The 19132-nt window shown below is 38.4% G+C and overlaps 1 protein-coding gene and 1 long non-coding RNA gene across 2 annotated transcripts in view; one reads left to right on the plus strand and one right to left on the minus strand.

Moving 5' to 3' along the window:
* Positions 1-18931, plus strand: part of LOC146484077 (uncharacterized) — a 53867-nt gene extending 34936 nt beyond the window's left edge. Inside the window, exons 11-17 of the mRNA XM_085105380.1 lie at positions 4270-4341; positions 5348-5428; positions 6005-6079; positions 7309-7523; positions 7701-7826; positions 7955-9514; positions 17910-18931. Of these exons, the coding sequence (XP_084961506.1) occupies positions 4270-4341; positions 5348-5428; positions 6005-6079; positions 7309-7523; positions 7701-7826; positions 7955-9514; positions 17910-18304 (2524 nt within the window). The 3' untranslated portion in view covers positions 18305-18931. The remainder of the gene's footprint in view (positions 1-4269; positions 4342-5347; positions 5429-6004; positions 6080-7308; positions 7524-7700; positions 7827-7954; positions 9515-17909) is intronic.
* LOC146484078 (uncharacterized) lies at positions 457-2105 on the minus strand. The gene is made up of 2 exons (XR_014863684.1): positions 1494-2105; positions 457-857 (listed from the first exon to the last, which is right to left on the minus strand). It is a non-coding gene; the product is annotated as an uncharacterized LOC146484078 (long non-coding RNA).
* Positions 18932-19132: the final 201 nt, after the last annotated feature.

A 19132-nucleotide genomic window follows, 5' to 3' on the forward strand; every position in this document is an offset into this window, starting at 1 on the left:
ACAGTAGAGAGATTTCTGCTGTGAAGCCTCTCTCACTTCAAGAATGCGACAAAGGGTTAAGCGGCTAGCCGGTTCAAATGATTCTTCTTCGCAATGTTGAAGGTACTGCAGAATCATGGTCGATCTAGTCACGGTCCGGATTGCGTTGGGCATTGTTATTTTGCCTCCCCCATCTAAGGTCAGTGTTCGCGTTCCAAAGGCGACGTCTTGGTAGAAATAAGGACGGTTTACAAAATCTATAAAGTGGTCGACTTTGTTTGTGTCCAGACGTACTCGATGGTTGACCCCGGCCCTCGTTTTCTTGCATGCGATCTCGCCCTTTTTATTTGTCTCAAACTTATCTTTTCATAAGGCTCGTGGAATTTCTGTAACAGCTTCATGGTATACCGATAAACATAGATGCTGAGTATTTGAATCTTAACATTTTTTGTCATGGCATCTCGATATGCGGACATCAAGGCAATAAGATCCTCTGTTGGTTCATCAAGATCGTTCGCGGTAGGCTGGTGTATCGGTTTAAAAAGTTTTTCGCCGTCTAACACTGCAGATTACTTCACATGCTTTCGTTGCTTTCTCTATGCAAGTTTTTCTTTCATCCGGTATTGCTTCCTCCCATGTCGTGGACAGTTGGAATCTTAGTGGCGTGAGGTCTTCCCTTTTTGAATGTCTAGCTATTTTCGCCAGTTCCCTCGTTAAAATCAGCAACGACGTCATCGGATACTTCAGGAATTTCGTCTGTATGTATGTCTTCCTGCGAACTACCACTACCAACCCCACTCCAACATCCAGGCGTCCAGTTAGCGCCAGCAAGCCTGTCCGTTTGTGGGGTCTCAGGCGCGAAAGTTTCTTTTAGCAGCCTGATAAAATAAAAGGCGTCTTTAAAATTTGTTTTGTTAACACTGCACTACAGTTCGCCAAGAGTTGGAAACAAAACATTTTGGCACTTTTGGAAAATGACATCTTAAGTAAACCGACATATGTTATGGACGCAATATTGCGTCACCCTTGATGAAGTGCTGCCTCTTTTTAAAACCCCACCCCACCCCCCGCCCCCCGTGAAAGCAAGAAAACACAACCCGAACATGACACTCTTGCTAAAACAGTGTGGGAAACTTATTTTTGTGCCCAGCACTGTTTTGTAGTTCGGAACGGCGAAAGTTAGCAAGCCCATTTTTTCCGCCAAAAGTAACCATTTTTTTTATAAATCTATGAGCATTTTTAAGTAAACACCGCCCTCAAAATAATTGCATTCCGCAAATGAGCGCAGCAGTTGAGTCGCAAAATCGGAATGATACATGCCGCAGCGCGTAATTTAGTAAACCCGGTGTGTACCTTTGGTCCTGAACGGGCCAAATGCAAATCTTTCAGAAAAGTGTTTAGATATCCCAAGACCTTTAAGGGGTTTGTTCAGAGGTCAATTTTTTACATCATCAACACGGAGAATGGAAGCGTCTACAAGGAGAGGTAGATAGCCGCCAACAACGATCGTTTACCTGTTTCTTAAGCCGTAAGCTGCAGCACTGTGATGCGGATCGCATTCTTCTTCCTTATCAGGATCTAACTCAAGCCATTTCCTACTTTTGTCCATCACCTCCTTATGTTTGCTTCTACACTTCCCACATATTGCTGAACAGAAAAGATTGAGTGAACTACTGAGTTCATCATGGTCTTGCAATTTTTATGACAACAGTAACAATTACAGTACTTCGTCATCATCATCGTCGTCGTCATTATCATTATCATCAAAAATTTTTCCCCTTTTCCCTTTGTCTTCTCAAAGAAGAAAAACACTCATCTTGATAAAGAATTAAGTAATTAAATTACCGTAAAATTCCGAAAATAAGCCCCTCCGTCTATAATTAAGCCCCGCCAAATATAAGCCCCCCGGGGCCTGTACTTGGAAAATTGCCCTTAAATACAAAGTAAAACAAAGCAAAAACGGTAAATGTACTTCTATGGCTAGCCCAATCGATTTTGACACCCAAATTTTCTTCCGTATATAAGCCCCTCCAAAAATAAGCCCCTCAAAAACGGTCTTTGAAAAATATAAGCCCCGGGGCTTATTTTCGGAATTTTACGGTATTGCTGGTTTGCACGTGACGTCACGGCGGCCATGTTTGTGGTCAAGACCAAAAGCATTTCTCTCCTCTGGGAACTAAAATCAATTTTCATGTAAATTCTTCGAGGAAATATTCTTTTATTTTGACCCCCACCATGGCCGCCTCGTCACGTGGTATTTTTAATTCTTACGTGATCCTATTCCCACGGTGACTTTGAAAACCGACTGTATGTTCTTCGCATGTCTCCAAACCAATTACATGCCTTTCGTTACAATGTTTTTTTCTTGGTCCACTATGCGATGGATACTGGTAAGAACGAGGTGGCCGCCAAATTTTCCGAGTTTATGCCGATGTTGTGGGCAAATTACCATCTGTTGTATTTGATCTTTCGTAAGGTCAAAATGACAGGCCCTTGACAGCATTAGTTCCGCTTCACTGAGTCCAGACTTTGATAGATGACAGGTTTCAAGCTGAGTCGTAATTGTGTCCTGACATTCATCTACTTTAACCATTTGGGACAAATTGCGCGAACTTTCACACGCTATTTTCTTAATTTGCCTAAAGCTGCACGATTCGAAATTCATGTTGAAGTTGTGGTATCAGCGCTGTAGTATTTGCGCGTGCCAACTTCGCTGCCAACTGGCTGTGTAAGTGAGTAGCGTTGGATCCCGGACTGTGGACCAAGGAGCGTGTGCAATATAGCTGACCACTCTCAATAGAAGAAACAGACAGTGACAGGACGAAACCATCTTATTGAAATTTCATTAGGAAAGGTCTTTAAATTAGATAAAGATGTGTGCTCCTGTTAAGTGATAATTAAATAAAGCAAAACTATTTATTCGCGGTCCGCATTCCAGCTCTTGTAGTCCTTGTCCAAAAGTTTCTGACCTGTTCGCGCATATTTAATAACGCTGTGGGAGATTTACTTTTTTAACATCTAACGTTCATTTTTAAAATGTGATGGAGATAAAATCGTATCAAATACTGGGTAATGCAGCTGCTTCACACTGGACCACATTTTAAAGTAAAAGAGGTTTGCTTCTGAAAAGTAACTTGAAATCTGCATCTTGACAATTTAAAGAACACTGCACTTTAACACAAATGTTGGGATTTATCAAGCTTAAAACTGCATCTTACGTACACCTGTGGAATTTTGGAACAACAGGTATCATTGAAGAAGGAAGAACAAGAGAGATAAAGTTTTTGGTTGGAAAATAGAAGACTTGGCAAATATTTAAATAACTGGACGAGAAATTTTTCTGTCAAAGCAGCCTGTGTCACGCAATGAAAATTCAGCATCAATATGCAAATTTGAATCGAAAACTTTAATCCTGAACCGCGTTGTGCCACAAGTTTTATTGCATAAATTGATAGAATACCTCTTTATCTTTAACTAAAACATGTTTTTAAGTCTAGGTTAGGTGCCACTTTTAAGAATTTTGTGAAATTTCTGAGGCATATTTTGGTGCAGTTTGCTTACTTAATTGAATTACTAGAATAACGATAACCTGTTTTTGCTGATTACAGAGAAATACGGCTAAATCGTATTGGAACAGTAAGAAGAAGCAATATACTTCCAAATGAGTGCAAATGGTCTAGGTTTTAACGGCCCGCAGTAGCTTTTAACGATCCTTGAAAAACCTGAATAACAGCGTCTAAAATTTGCATATTTTAGCCGGTAACGGTCGTTCAGAGATGAAATGCCGATAATGGCAGTAAAATAAACTATTTCCTCATTCTAACTGCATTTTCGTTATAAGGATGGATAGTGGTATTGATGATATAAATATGAGGCAAAAGTGTTTTCGAGTCTGAAATCGAGTGGAACGCTTTTAGGGACATTGCCTTTTAATCAGTTTACCAAGTTTGGGGTTCTTTCGTTTGATTGGAACAATGTAGAAGGCTTTCAAAAATCGGAAAAATTAGAGAATGAATTTATGAATTTGGAGGACACTATCTCAGAATTAGACCAAACAGACCATACAGCCGAGCACTAAAGACTATTTTTGCAAAACACCAAACTTCGAAATTTTTGGTAAGATCCAGTGCATCTTTAGAGAATAAATGAAATCCTACTGGATATCAAGTATTTGACACATAGTGCTAAGCTGTATGTTGAACGAGCAAGTAAAAGTTTTACCTGGATTCCAACACTCGAAAAAAAAAATAAACAAATAAAATTGATCATTGTCTTATGTTTCCTTTCAAGAATGTTATCAGATAATCCAATAACGGAAATAGAACCAGAGGCATTCCGGCTTGGCCGTACTAACTTCAGAGTGTGAGTTTCTCTATTATAATTACGCTGAACACTATTTTAGGCTGGATGAGGAATATTTCAATTTTTGACACATCTGCCTTTCAGGCCAACCTTGTTCCCAGGGATTTCCCCTTGGGAACGAGGTTGCCTTAGGATTGCTCCTCTGGCGTTCAATGACTGTATACATCAAAGTACTGTCCATTTATTATTATTATTATTATTATTATTATTATTATTATTATTATTATTTATTAATTAATATATGCTTATTACAACATAAATTGACATTGCAATACACAAAATTGTAGTTACAGTTGCATTACATAGTACGTACAAAACAGAAAAATACTAAATTAAATTACAAAATTTAGGTTTAATTAGCTTAAATTAACTAAAGAATCAAATATGTTGTCACAGAGGACTCTCGCATCAGTTATGTAAAAGAAAACCTTTATTCCTTTCTTGTTCTTCATCCCTCGTGACTTTTCTGCGAATGACGGCCATTTTGAATAATTTACGCGCGGTTGACTAACGAAAGGATTAGGACCCAGTTTCCTTCGAAAACCGAGGGGAACTTAAGTAAATTATCGGATCGTGTCGGAAATTTCCGAGGATCTTCGAAACTTAAAACTTGTCCCATTCCTTGGATAGACGACCAAGCCTAAATTATTCAAAAATCTGGCCGCCGCTCACAGAATAGTCACCAACACCAGCCAAGTATACAACAAAGGGAACTCAATCTTTTGTAATACTTTCTTTTTAACTGATGTTAGGAATCCCTGTGTATTGTACGACTTTTAATGCTCATTTTCGCAGTAGACATCTGAGGCATTTAAAGAGGGTACTTTGTAATAAGATAATGTAGATGAGTCGCTCTAAGGGGCCCATTTTCACGAGTGAGCTGACTATTATAGGCCGCACTTATAACAGAAGGACTAGAATGAGGTCCTACATATCTCAAAAATTCAAACTTGATCCATTAAGTAACTAACTAAAGGCCTTTCATACATTGTGTTTTTTCTCTTAGATTTTTGCTGCGAACGAAGCTGAGAACATTGAGCATCGAGTCGACCTTCGTCGGCCTGCCTCATCTTGATAGCACTAAACTGTAATGTATTGTACATATGCATGAAATAAACTCACCTTGCATTGAAGACAATGACGTTTTAACCACCAATCTTTCCTGATGTTATCGTCTGTCAATCTTTTAATCAATCAGTCACTCAGTCAGCCATTCAATCAGGCAGTCAGTCATTCATTCAGTCAGTCAGTCAGTCAGTCAGTCAGTCAGTCAGTCAGTCAGTCAATCAATTCAGTACCACAAATAAATGTTGAAAACAGAGTACGACGTATGACTTGTTGTAAGACATAGAGGTTCAATCTGGTACAAGTGCCACCGACCATAAGCTCAGTCATAGTGTAAGAGGAAGAACTTATTCCAACTTGCAACAGCAACCGTTTATTTAAAAAACGTCACTGTCATTGACCAACAAGGCAAAAACGTCATCCATAAGACCATGAGTACGTATTCTGCACGTTGATCTGATTTGCGTGACTTGATGTCACACAACAGAACTGGAAAACAGGGTGCTATCTCACACTAAACTTGCACCAACAAGTTAAGATTCAAAATAAATTGAACTCAAATCCCTTCTTAACCATGACTGTGAACCTTTTTTTCCAGGGTGTTAAGGAATAGAACTCTTGGACGAGTGAGATATAAATCTACATTTGGCAAACAAATGTGCCAGATCTATTTGTTAGTACAAAATCAATGTAAATACCATACGATATTGCAGTTTGCATCAACCTGATTGGTCCCTTGCCAGGATATACGATGCAATATTCCTCCATTATCGTACTGGTACCCTGAGTAAGCAGACCTTGTTTCCACTTATCTCCCCGCTTCCTTATTTGGATAGTCAACTTTTTCCAAAAAAAAATATAAGAATTTAATTTTTGTGCTTTTCTCTTCTTACTAATCCTGACTCATTTTCTGTCTTGAGGTCGAACATATTATTGTGCAATCATTCCACCCAATAGAAAGCTAAAGACATGACGTCACAAAAGGAAATTATAGGCATACTTACTTTCTCCCCACAAATCTCTTTACTGATTTTGTACCGATTCTAGACTGAAGGAGTGACGCCAATTAACAATATTACACGTTATCCAGAACTACGATCTCATCAATTTCGTCTTGTTCTAACTCTTTGAAACAACTTTCATAAAATCTAGCGAAAAAAGTTTTCTCTTTTAAAGTTGAACGTACACTGCCTCGTATTTTCTTTTATCTTAGTGAACGCTTTCCTTAGTTCACCTCATACTTGACTAGCTTGTTTCATTAATTTAATGGAGAGTGATTGTTAGATCATGTGACTATCCACTGAAAGGTAGTGTATACGCTCCAAAAAGCCCTCCTAATGAATGCAAATAATGTCGTTAATAATTGCTGTGGACGCGGCGTAACCGAGTGGTTAGGGCGCCAGAGCTGTAATCCGGAGGTCCCGGCTTCAAGTCCCGCTATGACCACTTGGATTAGTTTCCAATTCAAGTAGCCCCGTTTTAAATATCGAGGGCCACGCTATGCAAATAGCCAACTGGTCTGCCGCCCACCAGATGGAATTCTTAATAAATCTTATGTTCAGTTTGTATAATTCATTGATCCTTTGATTTCACAGTGTCCCAAGTTAGCACCGCAGTGCTAAATATTTTGACACTTGCACCGGGGGTGAAGGTGTTCCATATTACATGGGGCGTTTATTCCGGCTCTGATCTTTATTAATAGACAATATTCGTATTCTCGGTATTGACCTGGATCGAGCTTGCAATGGAGGCTCATGCGGGGGAATATATTAGAAACTATTTGCATGTGAAAAGATTTCCCCGCATAAGCCTCGTGTGCAAGCTAGTTCCAGTTCAATACCGAGAATATGAATACGGTCTATTCGCTTGTTGACTAAAATGATGTATTTTTGTGTTTTCCAGAAATCCTCTAAGTTCAGATAAAGCTATCACGGTGAATGCAATATTTCAAGTCGGGGAGACCACACCCTTTATGTCTGCTCTGGTGGCCTCGGGATTCACGCGAATACCAGATCGTTTGAATCGCACACATTATTGGCAATTTTTGCCGTGTCCTTTGGGAACATTTTCCAACTCTTCGTCCAAAGGAGCTGAAGGCTGCTTAAGTTGTCCTCCAGGTATTGAATAAGAGAAGATGGATTAGTTTAGTTGAAACTGCGAAGAAGGAACGGGTTATTAATACCGTAAAATCCTTGAATTTAAGTTCCGTCAAATACTACAAGTACCCCAGATCTCAACACAATGTTATGAAGTAAAGAATTACAGTATTGACTTCTCTGTTCTTCCTTTATCAGGAGGTTTCTTTTCCGATAAGGTTGGTTACGTTAGCACAAGTTGTAAGCTGTGTCCAACTGGTTCATTTGTTCCATTTGACAAGGCACCAGGAACGCAACCTTCTGACTGCAAGTCATGTCCTCTAGGTAAAATATTTTTCAAACGTCAATCCATAATTACAATCACAAAGTACTGTGCTATATATGAACACAAATAACAACTGCTATCATTAATAATCCTTTTTAATTTCTTTTTTGTAAATCTCTTCGTACAGGAACCGATACTGATTTCTTTGCTGGATACCGCGCTTGTAAATGTTTGGAAGGATTTTATCGGACTCATATGTTCAAGGAATGCCACAAATGCGGAAAAAGAGGACTGAAATGCGTAGAAGAGTACGCTACTTTGAAATCGGGTTATTGGTGGGAATGGAGGAATGAGACACGAAAACATCGCTACAGGAATTTTATCAAAAATCTGTTGTCATCTTCACCGGCATTGGATGCTTCCAGTGTCCAATATCCGCACCCAATACCAACCCCTTACAAGTGTCCAGTTGAACAGTCTTGTAAAGGTGGTTTAGATTCTTCATGTGGTAATGGCTACCAAGGTCCTCTCTGTGCAGTATGCAGTTCCGGATACTATAAACAATTGCAAACATGCAAGCAATGTCCATCAAAGGAGTGGATGGTGGGTCAGTTGTCAATCGTTGCAGTGGTGTTAATATTGATCATCGCAGCTTTGTTGTGGACTGGAAAGAAAAGCACGAAGAAGTCCTCAGGGATGAATCTGATGGACAAGTTTTTATCCAAACTGAAGATTGTCATTGGCTTTTATCAAGTGACTTATGGTTTATTGGAAGCATTCTCCTTCATAAACTGGCCAGACTCTCTACAAATTGTTACCAAATATTCTCAAATACTCCAGCTGGACATCCTTCAGATAGCTCCAATTCACTGTCTTCTGCCGGGACTGCACGTTGACGCCTTTGGAAGCTTGTTTGCTATGATGATGTTAAATGCCGCTTTCATTTCCTTGTTTGGTATTGCTTATGGAGTGCGCAAAGTAATCATCACAACAAGTCACCTGAACGCCAAGGGAAAGAAAAGGAGAATATCCCAGACAAAAGAGTTCGTATACAGGAATTTGTTTTTCTTCCTGTATGTGACGTACCTGAGCACATGCTCAAAGACAGCCAATGTCCTGCCACCAGCCTGCCGGAAACTGTGCAGAGATGGGGATGAACAAGGAGAGCTATGTGCAAAGTACCTGAAGGCAGATTATAGCGTCCAATGCCAAGGTGCAAATTACAATCAGTGGCTTATCGGGGCATATATTTCGACCGCCTATGTTTTTGCGCTTCCTGTTGCCTCATTCATCGCCCTTTGGAGGCAACAAAGACAATTAGCCACAAGTGACCAGGAATCTGAGAACCCAGGCTCTCGCAAGGAAATGATATCGGGATTACGTTTTCTTTTTGAAAACTACAAAACTCATTCTTGGTATTGGGAGCTGGTTGAAATGTCTCGTAAGGTAATTCTTACCTCCGGGTTGATTCTTGTGGGACAGGAAAGCAGATCTTATATTGGTTTGGCATGGGTCATTGCTGGGATGTATGGAGTTTTATTCTCTTGGATGAAGCCCATACAAGACGGTGTTGATAACAGATTGATGTCCATGTCTCTTGCCGTTACTGTTGCCAACTTAGGTATCGGAGCAGTGAGTAGAATTCCTGCTGAGAACTTACCGACATCGACAAACCCGTACACAGACGCAGTGTTATTCAAAATACTGGTCCTTGGAGCAAATACTTTAGTGATTGGCCTGCTTGTTGGTAAGATAACCTTACTTCTCAGAAACTTTTCCATTACTGATATATATATCTTCCATTCAATCATCCTTTTTTAATCAATTGGAGAAAGCCTCTCACGTGTGAACGCACTTGATATCAAGTCAAGGAGCTTAGAAAAGCTAGCGAGTTTCAAAACAAAACACAACTGAACAACCAGATAAGGGGATTAGTTTCAATCTAAAGAAATGCACTGCTGCAAGGGTGGGAGTGAAAATAACTGTTTTGTTTTATCAACGGAGTTGGTAAGGTAATTGGCCACCGAAAAGAGATTCGAGTGCTTGCGTTGCGAAAGTTGGCCCTTCGTTAGAGCGAATCAAAAATGAAGTTTCTTTTAACAAGGACACCTAAACAAATTACAACTTATTGCATGGGAAAAAAAATCAGCCATGATCCGGTCGTTTGTCTTGACACGGCGCCGCAAAGAAAGAATAACGGGACACTTTTCGGCCACCGGGAAGAACAAATGGACGGCACGGGAAAAGAACAACTATAAACGATAATTCCGTTGAGCTGTCGTTCTTAGTACTGCAGTACGTGTACCTGTAGAAATGATAAAAATGTCATCCTTGAAAGGAGGCCTGAATCAGTTCACAAACTTTACACGGTTCATGCTAATGCTGTGAAAAAAGGAAATTGTTAAAAAATCATTGAATCAGATATAAATTGTAGATCAGAGACAAAATACATAATGGGCCATCGCAGTCGAGTACTTAACTAAGAAGTTGCGATAAGATGCAGTCCCTGCAAAAAATTATGCTTGAACTAGACTGCAAGCAGTCCCTTTCTGTATAGTCGAGAGGTCGCGCGAAACAGCCGAGCGCGAAAAACCTGGAGCGAATGAGAGGAGGGGGGCTTCATTCTCGCTGCGCTGTGAGCGCACCCTCTCGACTAACAAGAAAGGAACTGCTTGCAGTCTTTGCTTGAACGAGATTCAAACGCATGACCCCTGCAATACCCGTGCTATAAAAAGAATTGCGAGTTGGTCAGTTTGTGAGTTCATGGTATTCCGATGGAATATAAATACGTATATTAAAATCATACATTTGTGAGCGACTGACATGAAAGACCATTGAAGCTGTATATTCAACGTCCTGAAGTACTGCTGCGGGGGAAAATCCTCTCTCAAAATCAAATACACTTTTTGCTGTTCATTTACGCAAAATATACATTTATCTACGTCAACAGTTGAAACTATACGGCAAATATACGTTCATTAGCACTTCCATGAACTTTATTAACGCGAATGGTCTTTCAATAACGCTACTTGCATATGTATTAATATTCAATAGCATCAACGGATGAACAATTGCACCTTTGGACAATTAAAGATAGCAAATACACTTTCAATCTCGCGCAATGGTTAATCATTAACACCAATAGAAAATCAATTGCACATTATGACAATCAACTGCGTATTAGAGACATACAATAATGCAATTTGCATAGAGACGCACAATCAATTGCACCTTCATACAATCATTTATTCGAACAGGACTCTACGGACCATGCTTTCCTTGAATGCCACTTCACTCAGCGTTTCACTAGAACTTGTTTGTCTTGGTTTAATGATAACAATAACACAAACTTTACTCCAAACCGGCAAAGAATTCGAAGAACTCTTATTTGGAATCTTTAATGACTCCATGCCATTATTAAAGAAATTTAATTACAACACGTTCTAAAACAAAATGCGATATTCTAAAACGTCAAAAATTTGCGAAAATTTGAGTATTTTACCAAAACTGATCCCTGCCTGTAAAATTTGAGGCAAATAGGGATACATTTTCCATAGTTAAAAGCATATGTTGCAAATTGTCATTAATTTGAACTCGGCCTGTATTGAATACGAAGACCTCCAGAAATAAAAGTGAAAAACTCTTTACTTTTGCCATATGTTTGACAGGCTGACAAAAGAAGGCTAGTTTTTGACAAGTTATAGTTTTGTGTTGCTAACGGATTTTCTGTCGAAATACAACATATTTTTTTGAACGGTCGGTGAAAATTTTCATCGACATTTATCCGTATCTAAAACGTAGTTTGGAAATTTTTGTACGCATCTTCCTAAAAAAAAAAAAAACTCCGCCCGTCGATGGAAATTTTCACCGACATGTTATAACCAGAGTAAAACACTTTCACCGTTTTTAGTAACAAACAGTGGACATGTCGATGGAAATTTCCACCGACATGTTATAACCAGAGTAAAACATTTTCACCGTTTTTAGTAACAAACAGTGGACATGTCGATGGAAATTTCCACCGACATGTTATAACCAGAGTAAAACATTTTCACCGTTTTTAGTAACAAACAGTGGACATGTCGGTGGAAATTTCCACCGACATTTTTCTGCCGCGGTTGAAAATACGATACGCTCAGCTGAACGCAGTGGCAAGTCACAATAAATGTCAAAGATAACATTTAACAGTTTTCTATGGACCTTTTTATTGCTGTCATGACCATACTTTTCCATTGAAAGTAGCAAGGCTATTTGATTTAAAATAATCTTATCAAACGCTTTCCAGAATCGAAAATTCCGCGAGAATATATATTAGAGACCTTTTTCTTCGGAATTATTCTGCATAAAACTATAATTTTGTCGTAAAAAATCGTAATGCTCTTTTCATGTCTTAAAAAGTAAAGTTATCTTATGTTTTTAGTGTAATTTCAAGACTAAAGGTACATCTTAGTTTTTCCTATTTTTGAGGAACGCAACGTTTCAACTAATTCTTGTTAGTTCTAGTTCTTAAAACTGGCGGACAGAGAAAAATTGTAATGTTGGGGCTTGGCAAGTTTCTCGATTTTAGCGGATAGCTACATTTGTGCCCCAGGAATTAAGATTCTAACTGACCCTCGCTTCCAAAATTCGGACCCTTACTTTTCATCCGCTCAAATCATTCAAAACTAATGCAATACTACATTCACTAAGAAACCAAGGGTCCGTTCGAACCCTTACTTTTCAATCCACTAAAAACACGCAAAATGCAATGCTAAATTTATACAGAAACCAAGGTTCCACCGTGTAATAAACATTATGTTTGTCACAGTTCACGTCTAAGACCACGATTTTCATAAATTGGAAGAAAAAAAAAATAGGAATAATACTAATAGAAAAATATGTTCTCTGCCCCCAGATGGGTTTCTGTCTTTAAATGAGCATTTTCCAGGTAAATTAGTCGCTGCACTAGCATCTGTAGATAATTAACTAATGGCGCAAAAAATTATACTTGATACCTTTACTTGATACTAGGAGATAGATGTTGTCACATCACTTCGCCGGTAATGAGGTCAGCCAGTGTTGAATATGAATACTTCTCTGAACGAACAGCTACAGTAATCCTGAAAACAAAGTATCAAAACACCTATTCAGAAATGAAAAATAATAAATCAGCTAAACCGCTAAATCTTCTGTGCGATGAAAAAGAGCGTGACTCTGTTTATGAAGTGACTTTTTGTAGTTTTATGGCTTACAGATGACAACCCATTTACAACTGGTTCTTGAAATGTTTGGCCATGCAAAGGCCACGGACGATAAATACGGTATGTCTCCGTCATACAAACTGAATTCATGACGAGTGGTCATCGAAAGGGTTTGTCTCGCCTTAGAAAGGATGGCATAGAAACATCACAAACATCTCAGAAACAGGAAATTATAAACCTAATTACATCCATTTTGAAATCATTGGTGATCCTTGGAATCTGATTGGTCCAAAATGGTGCAATTTATTCCCAAATTGCACCATTTTTTGCTCTAAATTGCATCCTTTCTTTAGCCCATCAAAATGGAAATGAAGTAACACAAATAGAATATTAATATTGACAATGATACTCTGTGATTTCAAAATGAATGTAATTAAGTGGTAATTGAACTTCGTGTCGTGTAATTTTGATCCGAAATCATACTTGTGATTTCAAGTCAAACTCGCGCTGCGCGCTCGTTTGATTTTGAAATCACGCGTATGATTTCAGACCAAATTGCACTCCACTCAGTTTAATTACCAATATTAATTACATCCATTTTGAAATCACTGGTGATCCTTGGAATCTGATTGGTCCAAAATGATGCAATTTATTCCCAAATTGCACCATTTTTGCTCTAAATTGCATCCTTTCTTTAGCCATCAAAATGGAAATGAAGTAACACAAATAGAATATTAATATTGACAATGATACTCTGTGATTTCAAAATAGATGTAATTAAGTGGTAATTGAACTTTGTGTCGTGCAATTTTGGTCTAAAATCATACTTGTGATTTCAAATCAAACTCGCGCTGCGCGCTCGTTTGATTTTGAAATCACGCGTATGATTTCAGACCAAATTGCACTCCACTCAGTTCAATTACCAATATTAATACGCGCGCGATTTGAAAATGAATAACGGTCTCAGTAAATACTCAGTAAACGCTCGGAACACAGATACACAAAAATTAACGTGGGAGATTTCCTTTATCGCCGGTTTGAGTACATCAAGTGCGATTTACATAGCTAGCCAGGCTAGCCTCACAATTTTAAAGGGAAACTTCATAATTACCTTGAGTACGGCGTAAAAGGCCAGCGTAAAAATATGAGCCATAAATGACGTTCGTAAATGTTGGTTGTCTCTAGTCTAATCGAGGCCATACTTTTAGCTCAGCCGCTTTCCCATCAAACAATGTGACATTTTCCTGATTTTTTTCATGGAGTCAACACCAAAACGGAGCCGAATAAACCACTGAAACCAGCTTGCCAACGACGAAAAGATAATTTTGAACCACGCGATCCCAACCTGTCAATAGTCCGGTTGTGCGTCATGGCACGTGATCGATGTCGACTCACGTAGCTTGCACGCAAACTCTTCAACTTGTCTCAAAAAAGATATTTGGGCCCACCAGTTATTTAACTTTACTAGGTCGAGTGCTTTTTGCCAGCAAGACACGGCTATGGCCCTTTTATTTCAAAACTAAGAGGGAAAACAAAATGTCACACAACCTTGTGTGACTCAAAAACTGACACTAAGAACTCTTTGATAACGTTACATTTTTGGCGGTCAGATCGTTGCTGTTACAAAGGCCATTCATTTACTTTTGTAGCGTGGTCGTTACGTTTTGACCCTCATTCACATCAACTCAAGTTCTACAATTCGGAGTTTCCAATAGCATGGGATTCAATGAAAAAGTGAAAGCGAAAGACAGCGATTATTTGAATTTAGACGGCCAGATTTCGGAAGGAGCATGGAGCCGTCATGTACGTGCTAGGATGGACAATAGCATACGGATAGAGTAGTGATACAGATAGCAGCGTTCAAGATTCAAGTCCGTTACGAGCGGGAGAACTGGCTATGTTTCTTCTGGTATGTACATCTTCTTTTCAAGTTGAAAAGAGTATTCAGTTGTGTTTGCCATACTTTAAATAGCTTCACATAAATTCAAAATACTTGGATATAGCGATACCGGAGCCTAGACTCGGCCTATTTTTGTATCGCTGGACACTTAGCAGTTTTGTGCCTGTTGTTCCTGCTATCGATCGGGTTTAAGAGAATTTGTCCTCGTCCATGTTACATTTAACTTCGGAATAATGCTTTTAACACGTTATATTTCTTTTTCTTTCTTTAAGAAATGGAGGGAAATACATTCCAGTACACTAGCATGCAGAGAAAGTGGTGAAATAAGACACCCGCTGTTGTCATCCTTCAAAGACCAGTCTGAATGGAAGAAGAAAAGATTTCAACTGATGTAAAGAGTTTAGAGCAGCTGTTTAGAGGTCGGAGGAAATAAGTTGACATTCCCAGTAAAAATGAAACGTTCTCCTTTGTTCAGAATTTACCTTTATAAATTAAGATACTGTACATTTATCTTATATAGTAAAATAGGCCATCACCAAACAGTGTCCGCTATAAATGTCATCCATAATTCTCCTTCGATGAGTTCACTACTTAGATTGCACACCTGTTCAAAGGGAGGTTGTAGAAATTCTGCGGCCTTTAGATCAAGTTAGTCAATGATGCTGGAAATTCCATCGTATTAAAGTACTTCTGCAATTGGTTAGTTCAACTTGTAAGTTATCATTATGAGCAAGGGAATTTATGTAAAGCCTGGATACAGAAGTGACCTCCTCTTTTAAAACATATATGTCTTGCGGATTCAGCAAAGTAAGGGTCTGAATTTCGGACCCCTGGATTAAGAAGTATTGGATAGCTGAATTCTGCGGATTCATCAGACTAAGGGTCCGAATTTCGGAAAAGCCTCTGTTTAAAGTTGGGACGGAATGCCAATTATAAGTTTTGCGTTCCGAACATTATCGTTCTGTATAGCTTCATGAAATGTGAAATTTAAAAAAGGGGATTTTCTTAATTTTGTATAGTTACGCAAAGAAGGGCCTTAGTCAAACTCAGTAGCAGATTTGCAAATTTAGTCAATTTTGAAATATTTCTGAGTGCTCAGAGCTGCCGGAAGAATGTTCCAAGATAGTTAACGAATTTTTCGTGAAAGAATACAAGTCAAATGTAATGTATCAATAGAAAGCGTTAACCCTTTTATGCCTTGTGTAAATTTAAGGTCAACGAAGACTAGTTTTGCCACTAGCAGCATTTGACTCATTTTATTATTAAAACAAGATGTTATAACGAATTTTAAACTACATTCTACGACATTTTGAGTTCTGAAATAGCGTACCGTCTATGGAAATTTCCAACGACATTTTGAGTTCTGAAGGTAATGTCGATGGAAATTTCCGGCGACATTTTGCGTTCTGAAGGTAGTGTCGATGGAAATTTCCAACGACATTTTGAGTTCTGAAGGCAATGTCGATGGAAATTTCCGGCGACATTTTGCGTTCTGAGGGAAGTGTCGATGGAAATTTCCAGCGACATTTTGAGTTCTGAAGGTAATGTCGACGGAAATTTCCAGCGACATTTTGCGTTCTGAAGGTAATGTCGACGGAAATTTCCAGCGACATTTTGCGTTCTGAAGGTAAATGTCGATGGAAATTTCCAGCGACATTTTGAGGCGATAAAGGTAATGTCGATGGAAATTTCCAGCGACGCCTTGGGTTCTTAAAGGTAAAGTCGGAGAAAATTTCCACCGACATTACGCGTCTACAGCAAAGTTTTATTGACCTTTTCTTTACTTAAGTGAGTCTTTAATGGTAATGCTTTTTTGCTGTTAATTTTTCAGTTTCTTTACAGTGAAGAAAAAATTAAGGAATTAAAACAAAATTTGCAAATGATTTTCTAGGTTCTTACATTTAAGTATAGTTTTCTACATATTTTGCACACATACTTTACCTTCTAAACAGAATCGCTTTAACTTCAAAGAATTTTTCCTTATTACGATCGTAAATGGAAAAGTTTGGGCAATTTTAATGCAGGCTGTGTTTGTTGTAACCCTTTGGGTTTAATAAAAGTACGTGAAATTGGATAGTTTTTTTCCGATTTATTTCTCACTGCTTGACAGCAGCTCTAAATTCAAAGAATTTTGGCAGTTTTTTGTCCAATTCTGGAAAAAAAGAAGAGAAAGCTTCAGAATTTCTCGTTTTAGAATATTGCATTTTGTTTTAGAACGTGTTTTACACACTCTTATTCATCAAGCGACATACAGCTATTTCAATAAACGTTGTCGGATTAAAATAAAGCTAAAAGACAAGACCGCAATGGTTTCTGGGATTATTTTTTATGAATAATTTCATCAAAATCATCCCTGCACGTGCAGGTCATTGTACTGCTAATTACAACCTATTGTTTTCTCCAGGCATGACTGATTTTAATAAATTTATTCATAAAAATCCCACATAAACTTTCGGTCTTGTCTTTAAGCTTTTAGCTTTGATCCGACAACGTTAATTGAAATAGCTGTATATACACCAGGAAAACTTAACGAAGAATCATTGCTTCTCTCCGACTTTATAAAAAAAATTAAATTCAAATACCGCATTGAAAAAATTTCAAAGTTAATTTCAGCTGTCGAAAAACAATATGCTCGTTCTTTTACCTACATTTGCTTCAGCTAATTTCTTAAGTAATAGCTGCTGCGATAATGCAACGGCTTATGGAGTTTGGTTTTGTGTGTACTTGTGTGTCGTATAGAACTGTAATGCGGTAATATATTACAACAACTTTGTAATAATAGTAGCATTGTTGTTGTTGTTGTTGTTGTATTATTTTTTCTTTTCTTTAATTATTTGAAAAGTGTAATAAGTATTTATGTCGTAAAATAAATTCTTCTTCATCTTAAAAAAAAAGTTCGTTCGCATTAATGAAGTTCATGGAAGTGCTAATGAACGTATATTTGCCGTGTAGTTTCAAATGTTGGCGTAAATGAATGTGTATTTTGCGTAAATGAACAGCAAAAGGTGTAAACTGTCGCAAGACAAACCTCATTTTTATCTTTTTTTTTTTTTCACTTTCAGTTCAGTATGCTGGAATGCTATATAGCTACTTTCAACAATGGCGCAAAAATCCGCAGTGGTCATTTTCATGCTGTCTCGCTTTCCTTCTACCTCTAAGCGATTTGGAAGGAGAAATCAGTGGATTGGCTGAAACAAACGCCCTGAACAGTCAGCTACAAACTGGGGAAACAGAAATTCCTACACTTTCTGGCGCCTTGAAAGATAGTGGAGCTATTGATGTCACTTTTGAAGGAAGTGAACACGATGTTCAGGCGGTGGAAGTGGAGGGGGAAATCTGTCAGGATAAGCAGTGCGGCAAACGAAAAGATCAGCAAGGAACACAAACGGAACTGCTTGGTCATCCTGTGGTGGTAAATAAGGAGAAAAAGGAGCCACAGGATACCGGGTCTGTGTGATAAATTTCATAAAAGAGGAAACGGTTACCATAGCAGTCAAATAGAAATTCACATAGTCGCTCGAATAACATCTTATTTTAAGTAGCTAAACGGTGTCTGTTCACGGCGATATGCCCTCTTGACACCGTTTACAGTAGACAACGTACTATCCGCGTGTGGACTTCGTGTAAACAATCTGCGCGAGATGTTTAGTGCTTGTATATAAGATTCGGATCTGTAAACTTTTTGATAACGTCTTTTTTTTGGTGACCGCAATCAGAACGGATAACAAATATTTATAGGATTGAAGTATAATATCAAGGTACACTAGACGTTCACTGCTGGTTTAGCATCACAGTCTATTGCTGTTGAGGACTACTTCGAAGATGATTTAATAGTTTGTACAAGTTTAGGTTCACTGTGAAGGCTTAAGATTCACCAGGTTAGATAAAAGCTTGTTCTTATTTTATAATCATTTGAACCCGTTGCGGTTAACTTTAGATTAGAGGATTTGCTAGTCAGAACTTGTATCTATCGCAAGGAAGTGTAGGCCTCGCGTTTGTCGTACTTTCAGTTTCGTTATGATACCTAGATGTTGTCGTTCTTTTAATACTGAAGAAATAAACCCAGTTACTAACTGAAAAGGATGAAATTTCCAAACCAGATTAAACGACAAAAAAAATATGGCCTTGACTTGTGGTTTACTTTTAAAATATTTTATCAGTTCACAATAATTAAGGCTACATTGAGGTTCAAACTTGGATTCCATAAGCCAGGTGGTTCTTTATACGTGTGTGTTAAGGTTCTGCGCATTTCGGGAGGATCCGAGAACCTCGACCCACGACCATG

The sequence above is a fragment of the Pavona decussata genome, unplaced genomic scaffold, assembly GCF_977016875.1.
Source record: "Pavona decussata unplaced genomic scaffold, jaPavDecu1.1 SCAFFOLD_37, whole genome shotgun sequence".
Lineage (NCBI taxonomy): Eukaryota > Metazoa > Cnidaria > Anthozoa > Scleractinia > Agariciidae > Pavona > Pavona decussata.